Source organism: Geospiza fortis, unplaced genomic scaffold, assembly GCF_000277835.1.
Source record: "Geospiza fortis unplaced genomic scaffold, GeoFor_1.0 scaffold23, whole genome shotgun sequence".
Classification (NCBI taxonomy): Eukaryota; Metazoa; Chordata; class Aves; order Passeriformes; family Thraupidae; genus Geospiza; species Geospiza fortis.
In genome coordinates, this window is record NW_005054303.1 from 7,278,506 (window position 1) to 7,295,396 (window position 16,891).

Below are 16,891 nucleotides of genomic sequence, written 5' to 3' on the forward strand. Positions count from 1 at the left end.
ATTGAACGGAAACATAAATGTATCCTATGATGTTAGGCATTGTCTACAGTTGTGGAATTTCTATAGAGGTAATGTAAGATACAGTAAATGTTTAAGAGCCTTGTTAAGTGTGACTGGTAGGAGAGCTAGAGCCTTTCATCTCTTAGCTGCTGGTTTTAATAGGATCTGGCTTGAAGGGTTTTGAAAGTTGTTGCCAGGTATTTGATTGCTTTTGTGTCTCAGGAGACAAGGCTTGTTTTGTGTGTGTGTGAGAGGAGCCTGAGAGAGTTTGCAGAGGTATTTTTGCCAATCATCTGTGGGCATGTCTACGTGTGCATGTGTTACAGGCAGACGTAAGCTCACTTTGCCCTTGGGTTTAATATGTTTATATCCCGTGCCTTAGCAGAGTTTATAAACCCTATTAAGAAGGCTTTTGAGATGCTTTGAGCATGGGCAGAGTGGGTTTTTGTCTGCCTGCAGGCATAGCCCCATGGATTGATGTTTGTAGAATACAGACTTTGGGCAAAGGGAGCTGCTCCTCTTTGATTACACCAGTCCTTTGGGTGGTGAGAGGTTGCACATCTTGCAGTTTTCACAGGACCACTGCAGGGCTTCCTGACAAGAGGGTTACAGGTGGACATTGATCTCCAGACTGTTGCCATTCCAATCATAGGAGCGTGATTTGTTGGGCTGATAGAGGCAATTCTAACCCAAGCCCTTCTGAGAGCTGCTCTCAGTCTGTTCATGCCCAGCCTGGATTGGTACTGGGGCTTATCCTGACCCAGGTGCAGCACCAGCACCTGGTCTTGTTAAAACTCATGAGATTCGCATCGAATTGAGCTTGTCCAGCTCTCTGGATGGCATCCCATCCTTCAGGTGTATCAGCTGCACCACTCAGCTTGGTGTCATCTGCAAATCTGCTGAGGCTGCCCTCAACCAGCCTTAATGAAGGTGTTAAATAACACTGCTCCCAATACAGACCCTGAGGGACACACTTGTACCTGGTGTCCATTGAGATGGGCAGATAGGAGTAGCTGGACTTGCACCTTCTAATTTAGGCATTTCATTTGGATTCTTAAAGAGCTGGTCCCTGAAGTTGTAGAGAAAAAAATGTAGCAATATTTTGAAATTGAAGAAATGTAGTTTCTATACTTGGTATCTGTAAAGAAAGATTGAAAGTGGGATATAAAATGTAGCATAATTAGTGAGAAGAGAAAGTTTTGGGTGTGGTGATGATGGGCTGTATTTGACAGAAGAATTTTTCAAAGTGTACAGAGGGTCACAACTAGGACAAGAGGCAAGAAATTAATGTAGGAATGATGCAAGTTGGAAAACCTGCACCTGGTAAGCAAGATAGTGTAGGTTACTAATAGTAACTAACAGTCATCTAAGTAGAGCAGTAGTTTGAAGCCTGTGGCACTTGGACCCAAGCAGCAAGTCTGTGCACAGATATGTTACCCATCTTTCCAGAACTAGTGTCATAGGGCTGGGGAATGATCTTCAGATCTTTAAAAAGTAGTCCAGCTTTCTCCAGTGGAATGGGCTCATCTATCTCTTGATCACATCCCACAGACGTTTTCCCCCTGCTCTTCAGAAATTCTCAAAAGACAGAGATTTCTCAACACCATTCTGTAGCAATTGCCAGTGCTCACTCACCTTTGATAATTTTTGAGTTACCTTTGCTTAAAAGTAGAATGATTTCCTATTTTCCTTACCCAAGTGGATCTAGAAGGCAATTTTTTACCAAGCTGGATGAACAGCTTGGACAGGGAGGTGGTGTCTCATACATGCCACCTGGTAAGCAAAGGAACTGAAGCTGACTCTTCAGGCAGAGCGTGGCCAGTTTGTGGTTGAGGAGTTACAGATGCTCTTCATCATTCCTTAACTATTCATTACTGTTAGGTTTTTTTTTTTCCTTTTTTTCCCCTTACTTAATTGCAGTCAAGGAGAAATAGTTAAAACCCAACTCCATTACAGTACTTCCTAAATTCAGTTGTAAACCCAAAATTTTTCAGCAAGAATTTTTTTTTGTGAAGCAGTCAAACTGAGGCAGTGAAACTTAATTAAGATGAAGAATAAGTGCAATCCACTTTTGTAATAATAAAAACTGCCTGGTGTGCTAACTGTGTGCTGTATGCAGTAATTTGTAGCTTGCAAGGAGTGCACAATGGGGCAGCCTTCTGGTTGTGAAGGCTAAATCGTTTCTGTATGGTCTTCAAGTATTCATTTACCAAATAATTGATAAAATGAGCAAGTGAATGAGACACTAAGGGAGTGTGATCCAATGCCAAGTGTTGGTTTCCATAGTTGGTTTTAAATCTACATTATGCTAATGATGTTCATTTGGAAAATGTGTCCACTCCCTAACTTCTGCCGCTCAATGTTCTGTTAATTGGATTCAGATGGTTGGACTGAAGCAGTGGTAGGGTTTGTACACAGAGGGGTGTTCCAAGCAATTTTTTTCTTTTTCCTATGCAGTCTTTCTAAGTTAGGGTTGCTTTCACTGTGGCTGGTGTCCAGCTGTTCTTGACCTCCCTCCTCAGATGTCTGTCTGATACAAATGGGCACGGTTCTCCTGGGACAAATGAAGTTATGATCATTTAGACATGCTGAAGATCTCATCTGGGGCGTGACTCCTCTCCCAGTGCATTGGGCTGGCTGGGCTGGGTTGCTGGTCAGAGTTCATGAGTGAGGGAGTCCTTTTCACCAGGCTCACAGTGCAATTTGTAATTCTGGAAACACAGAATGTGTTGACTGAATTCTAATAGTGGGAAGAGCCTTTTGTTTCCCATAAAATGATACTAAGAGTTGGTGCTTCTGAGGCATTTTGACAAGGCAGCATATTTGTCTGAAGTGATGCTCTGCTCTGATTTTCATCCCTATGCTGAAATTCAGAGCTCTTCTATTATCTGGGCAGCCTCACTGAGCTCAAACTGTATGTGGGGTTGGTGGCATTCAGTGTGATGAAATCAGCATCATTTTCCCAAGTAGCTGTTCTAACCCATGAGCCCTTGGCTAGCTTTGAAGAGGAAAGAGAAATTGTGACTTTTTATGCACTTGTGACTCTGATAAGCAGAGTTTTTATAATCAGATTTACTGTGCTCATAGGCTAACCAAAATTTATTCCCTGGTTTCAAAGAAAAAATAATTAGGGATGGAAATCTCTATCTTTTAAACAAAAGTGTCTAATTTCTGTAAGAGGATTTTGTCTGAATTTCTGAAAGTCAGCTTCATCCAAGTGGTTATTTCTGAAAGTAGAATCAAACAAAGGCTTTTAGACACCAAGTATTGTGTGGTGATAGATATGCAACTGTTTCTACACATACTTGCTGCTGTTCCAAGTGATAATACTTTCCTGAAGGTTTATAAAAGAAATAAGAGGGAAATTAAAAAAGACACAACGTGTGTTGGAAGATGGTGTTTTCACATGAACAAAATTAGTACTGAATTTACATTGTGAAGTTATAGTAAGCCTCAGAGCCAAGAGGGAAAATTAAAAGATTACTTAAAACCAACAATAAACATGCAAATTAAAAGTCATAAATTTTAAATGAAGTCATACACTATTAAAAATAAGCATAAAATTGCATACTAGTTTGGATGTGTAGTTTATAGAACACACCAAATGTTAAAATTGGATGAAATTAAGAAAAACATTTTGCAAAGGCAAGTAAAATATCTGTTTAATTAGATTGTAAAGAAAGAAGATTAAAAGTAATATTTTGTGAAACAGTAATTACTGTTTTTCAGAAGTAGTCAGGTTCCTGTGTGTTGATCTAAATTTACCGGTGATAGCTGATCTCTTTGGGGTCTTTTGTTTTGCTTGTGTCTTTTAATTAATTTAAATGGCAACCACTACCTTTATTTTGTTTTCTTTGCACTGAACACACTGCATGGCTGTTTGCTCCAGTACTCTGCCAGCTCATGAAAGCAAATCTCGGAGATCAGCTCATCCCCTCTGGTTCTGAGAGGTTAAAAGCCAACTCATTGCAGGGGACTATACAGCAAGATAACAGGAAAGGCAGCTGAAGCCATTGGGAGGTGGGCTGAGGTGCTGATGGGAGCCTGAGATGTAAATAAACCAGATTGCTCTCATTTCCTCTTTCCACTGTATTATGCATTCCAATAGCACCATTCATCTTTATGACAGACACCTATTGCTTTAACTTTACTGCAGGCCACTGAAGTACATTAAAGTGGGCAGGAAATGGAAATAAATAGAGTTCAGTGGAGCTGCCCAATAACTGAACACGGCGCAGTCGTTATTAGTGCGGGGTCACGCGGTTTGGAGCAGATTTATCCTATTGCCTGGCTTTTGTTAGAAAGATGGGCCCTGTTTCAAACAGATACCCTGTAATTTTTTTATATAAGTAAGAAAATGTGCTTGGATTTTTATTTTTTTTTCAGACTCTTTGGGATGCCAGAGATGAAAAGAAATTGGGTTGAGTCTCAGCTGGGTAGGATCGAGGGGATATGTCTGTGTGCACTACCTCAGGTTGTGGCTGGAAACAGAATAATGGGAGTGAGATTTGAAGAAATCCTGCTAAGAGGTAGAATGGGAGGAGGGCCACAGCCCACTGGCTTAAATTAACCTTCCACCTAAAGGTAGTGAGACATTACTGTAAAGAGGCCGAATGGAATTAGGCCTTAAAAATGTATCTACTTTTTTCCTAATTCCTGCACATGTTGCTCCCTTTGGAAATGCGGATTGCCTTCCTGCTTGTTCAGAGGAATGTTTTCAAGGACAGTGAAGTTACACTGCGGGTTCCAGATACCCTTAACTCCCAGGAGATGGGACTTCAGGTGAATTCTGTTTTTGTGAAAGCTTCATGTGTTTGTTTTTCCTTGATTGTTTATATTCTGATAAGATGAGGTCAGTGACTGAATGAATTAACAACATGGGTTACTTGAAGACTTAAAGCTCATATTTTCACTCCCTTGAGATTAGTTAGATAGTTGGAAACTTCTCTAAAAAAAATCATTAGAATTGTTTTTTTTCCCCTTGATTGCATTGAACACTCTCTGGGTTTGCTGAATATAGTGCTTGCTTTTTTTTGTTTGTTTGTTTTCACAATGACTGCTATATAGTTGAAAGCAGGCATCAGCCTTCAAGGTATTTGTCAATATAGAAGATACAAGGGAATATTTCACAATGTCTTGTAAGATAAAAACTAATTTGTAAGCAGCATGGCAGAGATCTTGAAGGACAATTAAGACAAAAAATCATTAACATTGATTCTTGTGCACTGGGATAGTACATTCCTTTCTCCAAAAGCATCTTTTTAAAATGTTGTTCACCTCAATCTGTATTTAATTATATATTTCAATGTGACATTCAATGATTCTTCTTTCTCTTAAATTATATTTATATCAAGACTTTAATTTAATTCAATTCAGAATACTGCTCTGGATACACTCTCACTGCAGAAAGCAGTGCCAAGCAAAATTGTGGGTAATTACTGAGGATGGTTGTTGGCAATTTGACTTTTCATCATTTGTTCGTCATCGTTTGTTCACACTCTGTGCATAGTTCCTCTCTGAAAGGATTAGGTTACAGATGGGTGGGTATTACTGCAGGGACTTCTTAAGTGAGAATCCAGATGCTGTGCTGCCTCCTCTTCTCTTGCTCAGTTTGGGAGTTAGAAGTCAGTAGCTGCAGGTAAGATTCAAAGCTTGTATCTTTGTTTCTCTTTTTCAGTGGGAAAAACCTCTCTGTTCTTTCTTGTTAGTTGAACAGAAAATCTAACTGCTAACTCTGAGTACATGGGAAATTACAGATTGAGCTATAATTTCAAAAGTATTCAAGTGCAGTTATCGCTTACAAACTCCTTCAAGTTCTCAGAATAGTTTGGGTCCAGGAATGTAATTTGGTGTTTCATGCTTTGAAAACCCGGCTGTGACTTTGGTATCTAAGCTGTAACAGGGATTTTTGGTGATATTGGCCTCTGGCCACGTCCCAGTTGCTTTGAGTTGCTTTGAGTTGTGTCTGTAGTTTCAAGGGCAGTGGTCTGGGGATGTGGTGTTTTACAGTTGTGAAATGTGGGTTCTGTTTGTGTGCCCCACATGCAGCACGTGGTGCTACCCCAACAGCTGGGACCCTGCAGGGTCCTCCTTGCTTTCATGTGGAGGCAGCAGAGCTGAGCTCTTACATCAGACAGGGAAACCTCCATCACAGAGACTCTTTCCTTCTCGCTGTTGCCTGATGTGCTTTCAAGTCTGTGCTCCTTTTCCCTACTCCTGGTTTCAGAGGTAAAGCCTGAAGGCAGGCTTTGGGCTGAATGCTCCAGTGCTGAAGGAAATGGGTGTTTTGCCGGTGTTCTAGTGGGAGCACAGTCCTGGTTTTCCAAGTTTGCCATCCTGAACTTGCAGACCATTTCTGTGAGCCCCTCTCCTGCGGGCAGTTTGTATGTGTGTCTCTAAGCTCCCAGCAGCAGTTGGCAAGCTGGCTTGTGTCTGTAAGAACTGCTTGCTGAAAAGCAGTGGTAAATTCAAGCATTCAGGAAATTTGTCCTCATATAAGAACATGTAATTATCTCATGCCCTGACCTTGCTGGGGGCTGCTGGGCTCCTCAGTTCCTAGTGGGACCATTTCTTTTAAAATTCTAACAGTCTGTGATGTTTGAATATCTAAAATTTGTATGCAAAAGTTAACAAGCTGAGTCTGAAATTAGGGTTTTGGTTTCTGCAATGGGAGGGGAAGCTGTGAATGTTACAGCATCACAGTGTTCTGCTTATCCTGCTCGTTCAGGAGGAGAGAAGAGCATTTGGAAAGTAGGTGTGACAAAGACAGCACAGTGGAGGAACAGAAGAGTCATGTTCTTTGTAGCACAGCAGACTACAGAGGTTTTGGAGCAGTGTTTGGAACAGAGGCTTGTGTTTTGTATGTTTAATTTTTGTGCTACTGCCCTCAGCAATTTGCACACCCGCTTTGTTTGGCTGGCCTGTCTGCTGGTGGAGCTGTAGCAAGGATGGCTTCACCCTTCCCACGTGTGTGTCACACATTTGGTCACTCAGGTTTTATTTCTTCCCTCTGTTAAACCCGAGAGTGTAACTCCCAGCCCAGCCTTGTTAGGGTGTGGGCTGCTGGAGCAGGGGCTCCCCAGGACCAGGCATTGTCACCAGGCAGGAAAACCTCTTTAATGGGGCTGGCTAAACTTTTAAGTCATGGTTAATGTTTTTAACAGTAACTTGTGTTTCCTCTGGCCTTCACGCCCAACCATTAGCCAGGTGTTTTTGTCTCTCAGAGTGGAAAAATAAAAGTAATCTAACTATCCAGCTGGGCCCTTACTGAGGTGGAGAAGGTTCTCCACAACTGGAGAAGGTTGGCCACAATGCCAGCTGGGGGTCACAGAGGCTGCATGTGTGGGTTTAGAGGCTCCTGGTAAAGCTTGGCAAAATATAAGCATTGGAAATGAGATGCTTTTTTCTTTTACTATGAATAACTTATGAGGTTAAATTTGGCATGCTATGTGCCTATAAGCTTTGCTCTGTGTAATTTTCTAAATATATATTTTTTTAAAATTTATTTTTGTTCCCCCCTTTAATATGACATCGACTTGATTTCTTTGTAACTGCGAGACAGGCCTGACTCTGATCTGCCTTATGCTGTAAACTGTGTTTATGGAGCTAGAATTGGGGTCATTAATTTTCTTTACATCAAAAGAAGTAATTTCTTTTAAATGAGAAGCCTGTTTCACCTAGTAATTCGCTTTAATTGCTTATTTGAAACTTTTGACATTTGATAGCAATTTAAACATTGCCAGATGAGGCTCATGCAGTTGGGACGTGCAGGTGCTTCCTTGTGTGCCCAGCTTGGATCAAAGCAGTGAGCCCACGGATGTGCCTGCTGCAGATGGGGCACCCAGTGCTGGAAGGTGTTTTATTTTGGGGCTCTGTGAATAGATGCTGTGTGTCAGCCTCAGCAAGTATTTGCTCAGAGGGCTCTCTTCCCCTGGAGAAGTTTCTGAGGAGCACTGAGCACGGTGCTGTTTGTTTTTCTTGGGAGATAGACTGCATGGCCTTTGTTTTACCCGAGGCTAAATAGAGCTTGCAGCACTGAGTCTCTGTTTTTTTTTTTTTTGATTTTACCAATAGCACTTTCTGCTGAAGGGATAGAAAAAAGTTTCTAAAATATTAATTGCTTTTTTTTTTCCCTGACTAATATCTCTTAATTTAGTATTACCATCTTCTGGGAGGTTTGGTGGGAAAGAATTTGCTCCTCATGAGGGTAAGCAAATGGTGCAACTTCAAAGGCATTTTTAGCAGGATCTAAACCTCAATAAAGAGAAGACACAAAAATGAAACAGTGTCTTTCACTTCACTTTTTATGCTGATTCACTATTGTGAATCAATTTATTGTTCAGCCAGTGGCAGGAGAAGCTTTTCTTAGCCTCAGAAGTATTTTTAATTTTAAGTCAATAAACAATAATTTAGATTATTGCAGAAAGAGCAACTTTGATTAATGGCTTCTGGCTGTGGAATAATGTGATGCTAGATATACTTGCAGTGGTTTCTATCCACACTGTACTGTGTCTTGTGAGAGATTAAAACTATTGCAGGAGTAGTCCAACAGCTGAACACGAGTTAAATTCTGTGCTGCTGCTGCAGAAGTTAAGCAGTGTTTTAGTACTTTCTGAATTCAGAGCAAAGCCGAAGTACCAGTGCCAAGACTTCTTTAAAGAGTTTTATTGATGTGCGTTGTAATTAAAACCAGAATGAGTTTTCTAATAGGACATTAATTTCCTAGAGAGCAATTGCAGCTTGGCATAAAGCAATACATTTTTAAAAACAAGTGCCAATCTGGGGATATCCCCAGCATATGTTGGATGGCTGATCTACCAGCTATGTGTGTCCTGCTTATTAACAAGAAAATTAAATATTTTCATTTGAAATAATTATACAAATAAACCTTTGGCTGTGCTGTGATTTCATTAAAACCTTAATTGTTTAGAGAGCTCTATGAGGGTGTGTGAAGTTGGGTCGGTTTTACTGCCTGGTGTTAGGCTCGATAGCAGATTTACGACAGGGCTGGATTTAATCTCTTGACTAATCTTTACAGTAGCAGGCCTGGGATGGGAGGGCGTTTGTGTGTTGCAGGAGATAGGTAACTCTATCTCTGAAGTGGAAACACGGTGCTGGGTTTTAAAATGTCTTAGCAGCCTTAAAATGAACTAGCCAAGGGCTGGTGGGGAATTGCTCTGTGGAAACAAAATAGGTGTTGCTTTTAAATCAGCGTCTTAGCGTGCACATTGTCACACCTTCACACATGGCTGTAGGCTCAAATCTATTTCTCATTAAAGCAGCTGTAGCAGAAGGGAATATTGCAACCATCTGGGTTGCAAAGATCAGAAGTAACAGTCCTGTAGGCAGCACCATGTAAACTGGTTTTTATGCCCCTTGATTCATCATTTCTGAGGGTAAGGGCAGCAGGAAGTTTACCAGGTCACGCATTAATTTTTCAAAATACTTTCAAGTCTAATTTTCCTTGGTTTCTGATGGTGGTATGCCTTTGAATCAAGTTATGATATTTGTAGGTTCAGCATCTCAACTAACATTGTTCCTGAGCATGGGAAACATGGGTGCTGTAGATGTCTCCAAAGGAGAGTTAATTAGAAGAATGAGCAGTTATCAGGAACACTGCAGCTCCACTGTTTAATTCTGATGATAATTTTCATGCTGGGTCTAATACAAATGAATTCACTTTTGGTTTATTAATCCACTGTGGGCCTGTTAGGGTATTCAGCAGGAAAAATGCTGAGAGTTACAGAACAGATTTAGAGTACTTCCGTGAGTGGAGAGCAAATCAGAGAACTTTTTTTCCTCTCATTTTTATCTTTCTGCACCGCTTTAACTGACTATGTTTCCCCCCTTTTCTTCACTTCTTTAGGACCCACGATTATCAGCTTTAATTTTTGACAAGCTTCAAGTGCCTGACTACTTACAGAAAAACAGGAATGAAGGAGAGAGCAGATGTGAAACCTGTGCCACTCACTTGAATCAGCTGAAGCAGGAAGCCATTCAGATGATGCACACCCTCAGCCAGGTCAGCTACCCAGAGATGCCCGACCTCCCGCCCGGCGCCGGGGCAGTGACCAGCATGGTACCCAGGATGGTCACTGTCTCTTCCCAGAGGGACCTGCCACTCCTTGCTGGGCAGGTGGGCAGGCAGCCTGGGAAGTCTCCCAATCTCTTCTCTGCGGCAGAGAGGAAGAAAGGACTGGGATGGTCTCAAGGCGTGGGCGGTTTTCCCAACTCCAGCGTTCAAGTGACGGTGGCCCCCAGCGGCCTCAGTGGTGCCCTGAGCTCTGTCACCATCCAAGCTCAGCAGTACCTCGAGGGCATGTGGAGTATCTCCAGAGTGAACAGCTTCCTGCCTCAGGCTTGTCTAGTAAGTACTGATAATTCAGCTGCTTGGGTTTTGTTTGCATGTGTGTGGACATACAGAGAAATACAGATAAAATTTGAGCTCTATACATATTTATCTTTGTGGGGATCAGCTAATGGTATTCTAAGCCGTGTTTCAAGAGCTGAAGAGTTAAAGAGCTTTGGAAGATGTTCTATCAGATGTCATGAGGAATTTGCTTTCTTATCTCACATGGTGAGATCCTTTCCTCAGATGTTTTTGCACCTATTTTAGCTTCATGTATGCAGGTGATGTTATTTGTCTGTCACATACCTGGTAACTCCTTTAGAAAAACACAAAAGGCCAAGTTTGTCACACATGAAGCTCTGGGAGCTTCATGGGTTTATATCAAAGGTGAACTTGACCCTCAAGTCTAGTGCAGAGCTTCTAACTCTGTGTGCAGTGCAGCAGTTGCTGTTGATGGACTGTGATGCACAGCATTAATCTGCAGCTTAGATGTGTTGCAGAGCAGTTTGCTGCTGAGGAAGGTGCTCAGGAGGTTTCTGCAGAGCCATATGCCTGTAAATGTCACTGCACTTGGATATTTGGCCTTGATGTTGTTTCCCTGTATTCTGTGTGCATTGTAAGAACTCTTGTGGGAAATGGAAAAGCTTTGTAGAGGCGCACATTACCTTTAAAAGCAAATTCATTATGTGGCTGTCTATGGAACTGTGCTAAGAAGAAGGATACAGTGTGTGGCTGGTTTTGACTGAGATTTATTCCTTTCCAGTTTTCAGGTAGTGAATGAGGGAGTGTATGTAATAATGAAATGTGTACAATTTGAAGTAAAGGTTTTCACTTAAAGATGACTTAACAGATCTTGTGAGATCAGGTATTTTGGTGCCAAGCAGCTTTAAATTTAACATGATGCCTGATGTGCTGTTGTGTGTAAACACTACCTAATATTGCTCGGTAGCTTCAGCTGGTTGAGCTCCAACATCATCAGAGATAAATATTTGAGTGCTGCTGTGTAACATTACTTTTTCAGGCTGACTAGTGTTTCCTTCTAGAAAAGGCTTGGAGACTTGATTCCTGCCTCCCATACTTTTCTCTCTTAAGGAAATTCGTGAATTCACATAAATTCCACCTCTGAGGGATTTAAATCCAGTGAATCTCTACTGACATCAGGTCACTCACTAAGAAAAGGGAAAATGGCCCATTCAGCTCTTCATAGTTTATAAGGAACTTCTGCTATGACAGATTTTCTCTAAAATGCTGCTCCATGCATTAGGGATCAATTTGGCCATGTATGGTATCTGATGTTACCTTTAAATTGCCTTCTAAATTCTTTGTATATCACAGAAATAGAGAAGGAAAAATGGGAAAGCTGCTGGTCTAAGAAGCCTGCGCTCTGAAAGGAGAAGTATTTCCATTTGTCTGCTCATTCTTTGTCTGCCCTTATTCTTGTCCTAAATAATTCAGTAACAGCCAGCTGCAGATTTCTTCCTGCTTAACCATGCTGACTGATAGATGTGGTCTTCCCTAACCACTATGCTATTCTAAGATAAAACTGTTGCCTCATTTAACCCCTGTGAAGGAAAAATGTGTATAATGCAGCAGAGCTTAAGTGTGATTTAGAAATGTGCAAAGAAACTCAGTAGCCTGGAAAACAGTGACCTTTAACGAAAGGACAAACACTGTGAGTGTTGGAGGCAGCTTGGCTGTGATCCAGTCATCTGCAAGGATCATTTAGATTTATAAGCAGTTTTTGGAGAGAAGCTAGCCTTCAGTTGTTTTATCTGTCCTCTCTCTTTATTTATTTAAACCCAAATGTAGTTACTGCAGACTGTGAGTGCATCTCTTTCCAGATGGTGCTTCTTGTGTCTGTCAGAATTCTTCCACTGCCTTTTGTATTGTTAAGAGCCTTGTGTCTGATGCAGTTGTTTGGGTGGGTGAGGCAGAAAGTGCTTCCCCTGCGCTCTCCCCCTGAGGAATCACAGGTGTTGAAGGAAACAGGATTGGAGAGATTTCAGGAAACAGCTAGTCTGGCCCTTGTCTAGGATAGTATCCACTGCAGGACGTTCTTGTCCAATGCTTGTCTTACATAATTCCACAATTTTTCAAACACTGGGATTTTCCCAGTTCTATTGATTCTCACATCTGAACTTCCTTCCCTATTAGAAAAGTTTATTTGATTTATTTATTTATTTTCTTTTTTTCTTTTTACTCGTTAGGAAAATAATTTTGTCTTTTCTTTCCTGAAGTTAGAGACAGGGTTTAGGTTTCAGATTAACCCAGAAGAGAACTGCTCATATACATACTTTTAGTGATGTCTGTCTTTAGTAATACTTCCTATCTTGTGGAGCAAAGCTGGTCTGGCTAGAGGAATTCTGGAGCAGGACTACTGCAGTAGAAAGAACAGCATTGAGTGTACTATTTATTAAGTGTGACTGGATTTTGAAGACTTCAGCCCCCATTTAGGCAACATACTGCACAAATGCAGAAGTAAAAGATGGCTCTTTTCTCAGGGAGTTTCCACTCTTGGTTGTGACACCAGTAATTCTGACCACCCTGTAAATACTCCTGTTTCACTGGGGATCTGTACTTAGTTACACCTTTTTTCCTTACCAAAGGGTACTTGAAACAGGTGCTGAACTCCCTGGTGGGAGGCTTCTACCCAATGCCTGTCCTCCCAGTGATTTAAGTCACTGCTGCATATGAAGTGGGCATGATTAATTTTACAAATCTGGGAAGACAAAATTAAAGGCTGGGGTTCATCTCAAGTATTTTTAATTGTCAACACCACAGGTGTTTGTTATAACATGATTACTGAGGCTTCCTTTGGGGCTGTGGAGGACCAACAGGCACTTCAAAGAGATGCTTTGTCCTTCTCATCTTGGATGTCTCTCTTGGCCTGCCTTGTCCACCAAGGGTGCCTGTGGCTTCCAGCTGGTGCTGGTGGAGCCCAGGTAGGTCATGTGGAGTGAATCCTATTTTGGATGCAGCCTTCTATGTCCCCAGTGCCTTCTGGGTGTGCAAATACACCCCAGTAAACATCTGCCAAAGCTCAGGAGACCTTGCATCCACACACATTTCTCCAGGATCCATATTTTTTATTCATGGTTAGTTCTAATAGTGGCAGTAGGGAAATTGTCTGTGGAGAGGAAAAAAAAGATGTGATTTCTGCTCCTCTCATCTCCCTCCCCAAACCTCCCATGTATTACCTTGTTATGTCCCTTACAGTTGTGAAAACACTTCTGGGCTGAACGCTGGGGGTCAGAAGTGCAGGACATCGTAAATTTTTAATATGTGTTTGGAGTTCAAGTGTGAAAAATCCATTATATAGATTATAAATTTTTTGAACAGGAACGTGCGTTTGAAGTGTAGTGTGGGTGCTGCTCAAATGAAATTAATAACCATGGGCTTTGGGAGCTGTAAAGAGGAACAGTAATTAAGGATCTGGCGGAAGGTTCAGGGAAGGGAAGACTAGGATTGCAACCAAGGTGCAAAAGGTGAAGATGTAATCAGCTGCTTTACCCAAGTGGCCTGTTGTGAAAAATTGCAAAAAATAATCACCAGCAGCAGTGATAAGTTGTCTGAGCAGACAGTGAACACAGTGGAGGGGAGTTGGTATAACTCTGGGTAAAGCAGCTGATTTGTGCTGGACACCTGACAACTGTAATTAATAAATAGTTTTATATTGATGTTTTTAGTTCTTGACCTGACAAGTGACTATAAGGTTACTACTCAGATCAAAAAAACCCATTAGCAGTGCTAAGCACTGCCACCCAGTTTAATGCAAAAGGAGAGGACTGAGGGGAGTTTGGGCTTCCCAGATGTGTTGGAATCTGGCTGAGAGGTAGAACATTAAAACCACTGAAAATACCTTGTATGCCTATTAGAAATATCTGCATTTATTGTGTATTGTAGAAAGAAAGAGGTCTTACTGTATATTTTAAATTGAGTGTGTTATTACTATGCAGTGTTATGTGCTGCATAAAAGTGCTAAAGTAGCCATGCCATGTGCTATAAAGACATCTCAGTGAAATAGGGCTTATTTGCAAATTGCTTTTTCTTTCATCTTACAGAAAATGAGATCCTCGTCACACTGTATTTCTTACTTGAATATGTACAGTTGGCACTGGTTATAAGGCAAAGCATTGTGGCTCCTTGAACACTTACCAATTTGTACATGGATTTAAAAATATATTAAAAAAGGCATCATTAAGAAATTGAAAAAGTTGGAGCACTAAAAAATTTGAAGAGCCTTAAGTACAACTTCTAAAGCCTATATATGCAAAATTGTAAAATTATCAAATGTATGTTCCTAAGAGTATTCAAAATTTAAATTTAGGTATGAGCTTATTGCTTGGGTCTGTGAAGTTCAGAGAGGGAGGATTCACCCACAGCACATTACATGTAAATGGGTGCACAGACTCTGAAGTTAAAGCAGTTGTGTTTATTTGTCTTATGTGAAAAACCTCTGAGTTATTTTAGTCACAATTCAAGCTTTCCTGTAGTTTGAGTAAGTCTTCTGGTTACCCTAATCTAAACCAGATGGTTTTGTCTGAGAGTAGTTCAACCTCTGTTGACTTTCCTTAAAGCCTCTTTGTTTGTTTATAGCAAGGGTGACTTACATTTTGTTTAAAAGATGCAATAAAAAGCTGACTGTGGAAAACAGAACAATGACAAGATTTACTTTCCAGCGTTTACTTTTTTTACTTTGATAAATGTCATGCCAAATGGATTTTTAAATTAATTTTTAAAACCCTACTTGATAGCTTTCTCAGTGACCTTTTATTAATACAATGTGGGAAATATATTTTGTAATGAAACAATTAAAATACAGTGCATTGACCATAAATCTTGTCCGTGAGACATATGGATGTCTTTGAGCTTTGGGACATTTCTCAGACTCCACGTAAAACATCTTGATCCTCAAGAAGTCAATGTTAGACAGATGGTGAGGCAGGGACTGCATGGAGGCTCTTCTGTTTTCTCTTTAGCTCCAGTAGTGTTGGTGTCACTGCTTTTGTAGAGGAAGTAAATAAATAAAGGAAAAGGGGGTGGCAAAAAATACTAACTTTCAAAGTTAGTGTTGGTCACCCTCCATAACAAGTCTCAGCAGCAGAAGGAAACCTTTTGGTCCAGGTTACTAAATGCTTTCTCATACTAACCTAATTTATGTTCCCATGGAAAAGACCTGTGCTGTGGCTGCTGCACGCCAGCTGGGCAGTCATGCCGTGCTTTGGGCTTTGCTGCCTTGGCACATGCGGAGGGGGGATGTGATGTGGAGGAAACGCTGCCACTATCAGTGAGACCCTGCCCCAGCAGCCAGGGAGCAGACTGCCTTGGGTAGAGTTGGGAATTCAGCCTTAAACGTGAAGCTGGAAGCACAGCCCTCTGCTCTGTGTAGTTGATGGGACCTTTGTGCTCTCTTATTCTGGATTGTCCCCAGTGTAGGGTGATAAGGTGAAAATGAGGTTATTTTTTAACGTATTTCCAGATATCAGAGTGATACAGGAAAAATACTGAGTTAACAGAAAAGTTATTGGTGACAAAGTGGAAATGAGCCTTTTCTTAGGTGAGGGTGTGGATTGCATTTCTTTTTATTGTGTTTGACAGTTCCACCATAGTGTTGGTTTTACAGTTGTGGGACAGGGTAACTATTTGAGGACTCAGACCCTCTTGTGGCTCAAATTACCACCTGAAACCAGTTCTTTTGATCTTTCACCCCTCCAGGCTAAGCAGTTGTTATTACAGCTCTCATGAGGAAACAAGTCCATACTTGCCTCTGTTGACAACTGAAGTCAACAGGCAATAATAAGGAATGTTTGCCCAGGCTTCACCTGTAACTCATCAGAGATAGATTTAAGACAAGCAGACCTTAGAGATTATGTGGAAATGATAATCCACTGGATTTACCTTTGGCCCACAGTGCATTTTCTCATCTGGCAAATGTATCATAAGCGACACTAAATGCCCCAAATACTTAAATTTTCTACTCTTGCCTTTCAACTTGTTTCTTTGGCCTTTTCTGTTCACTTTGCTCCCTTCTGGTCCATTTATGCTCTGAATTTGCTCCACTGCACATCCTCTGGTGAACTGATAATCAGTGCATCCCATGCCACCCCAGCACTGGAAGTTGCCATACAGGGAAGGTTCATGCTTTTTGGCTGAAGCTCAGAGGTGGTGTCATCCAAGATTTGAGAAGGAGCAGCTTTTCCAAGGCTACTGTTGCATGGGCTACATGGGTTAAGGGTGGGCTGCCGATGAATAATGCCCTTTGGCTTCAGAAGTTAATGCAGCAGAGAAACCAAATAAATTCAGAATGAGCTCAGACCTTAGTTGTGTGCAGGGTGGTGAAGGGGAAGGTCTTGCAGTGGTGTCTGTGTAGTACATGTTGTCCTGCTTGTGTAGAATAGTATTTGAACATCATCTGTGTGGTTTTTTGTTTTTTTTTTTTTTTTTGGAAAGTGCTTTGAATTTGACATTTTCTCAATAGGCTGTTTACTGGAATGATGGCATGTTGAGGGTGTGGGCCTTCAGATGGTTGAGAGATGTGCACAG

At 41.2% G+C, this 16,891-nt stretch overlaps 1 protein-coding gene across 1 annotated transcript in view; it reads left to right on the forward strand.

The window, feature by feature from the left end:
- The window catches only part of KIF26A (kinesin family member 26A), a 96,195-nt gene that overhangs the window by 22,751 nt on the left and 56,553 nt on the right, over positions 1 to 16,891 (forward strand). The window contains exon 2 of the mRNA XM_031066189.1: positions 9,866 to 10,366. Coding sequence (XP_030922049.1) covers positions 9,866 to 10,366 — 501 coding nt within the window. The remainder of the gene's footprint in view (positions 1 to 9,865; positions 10,367 to 16,891) is intronic.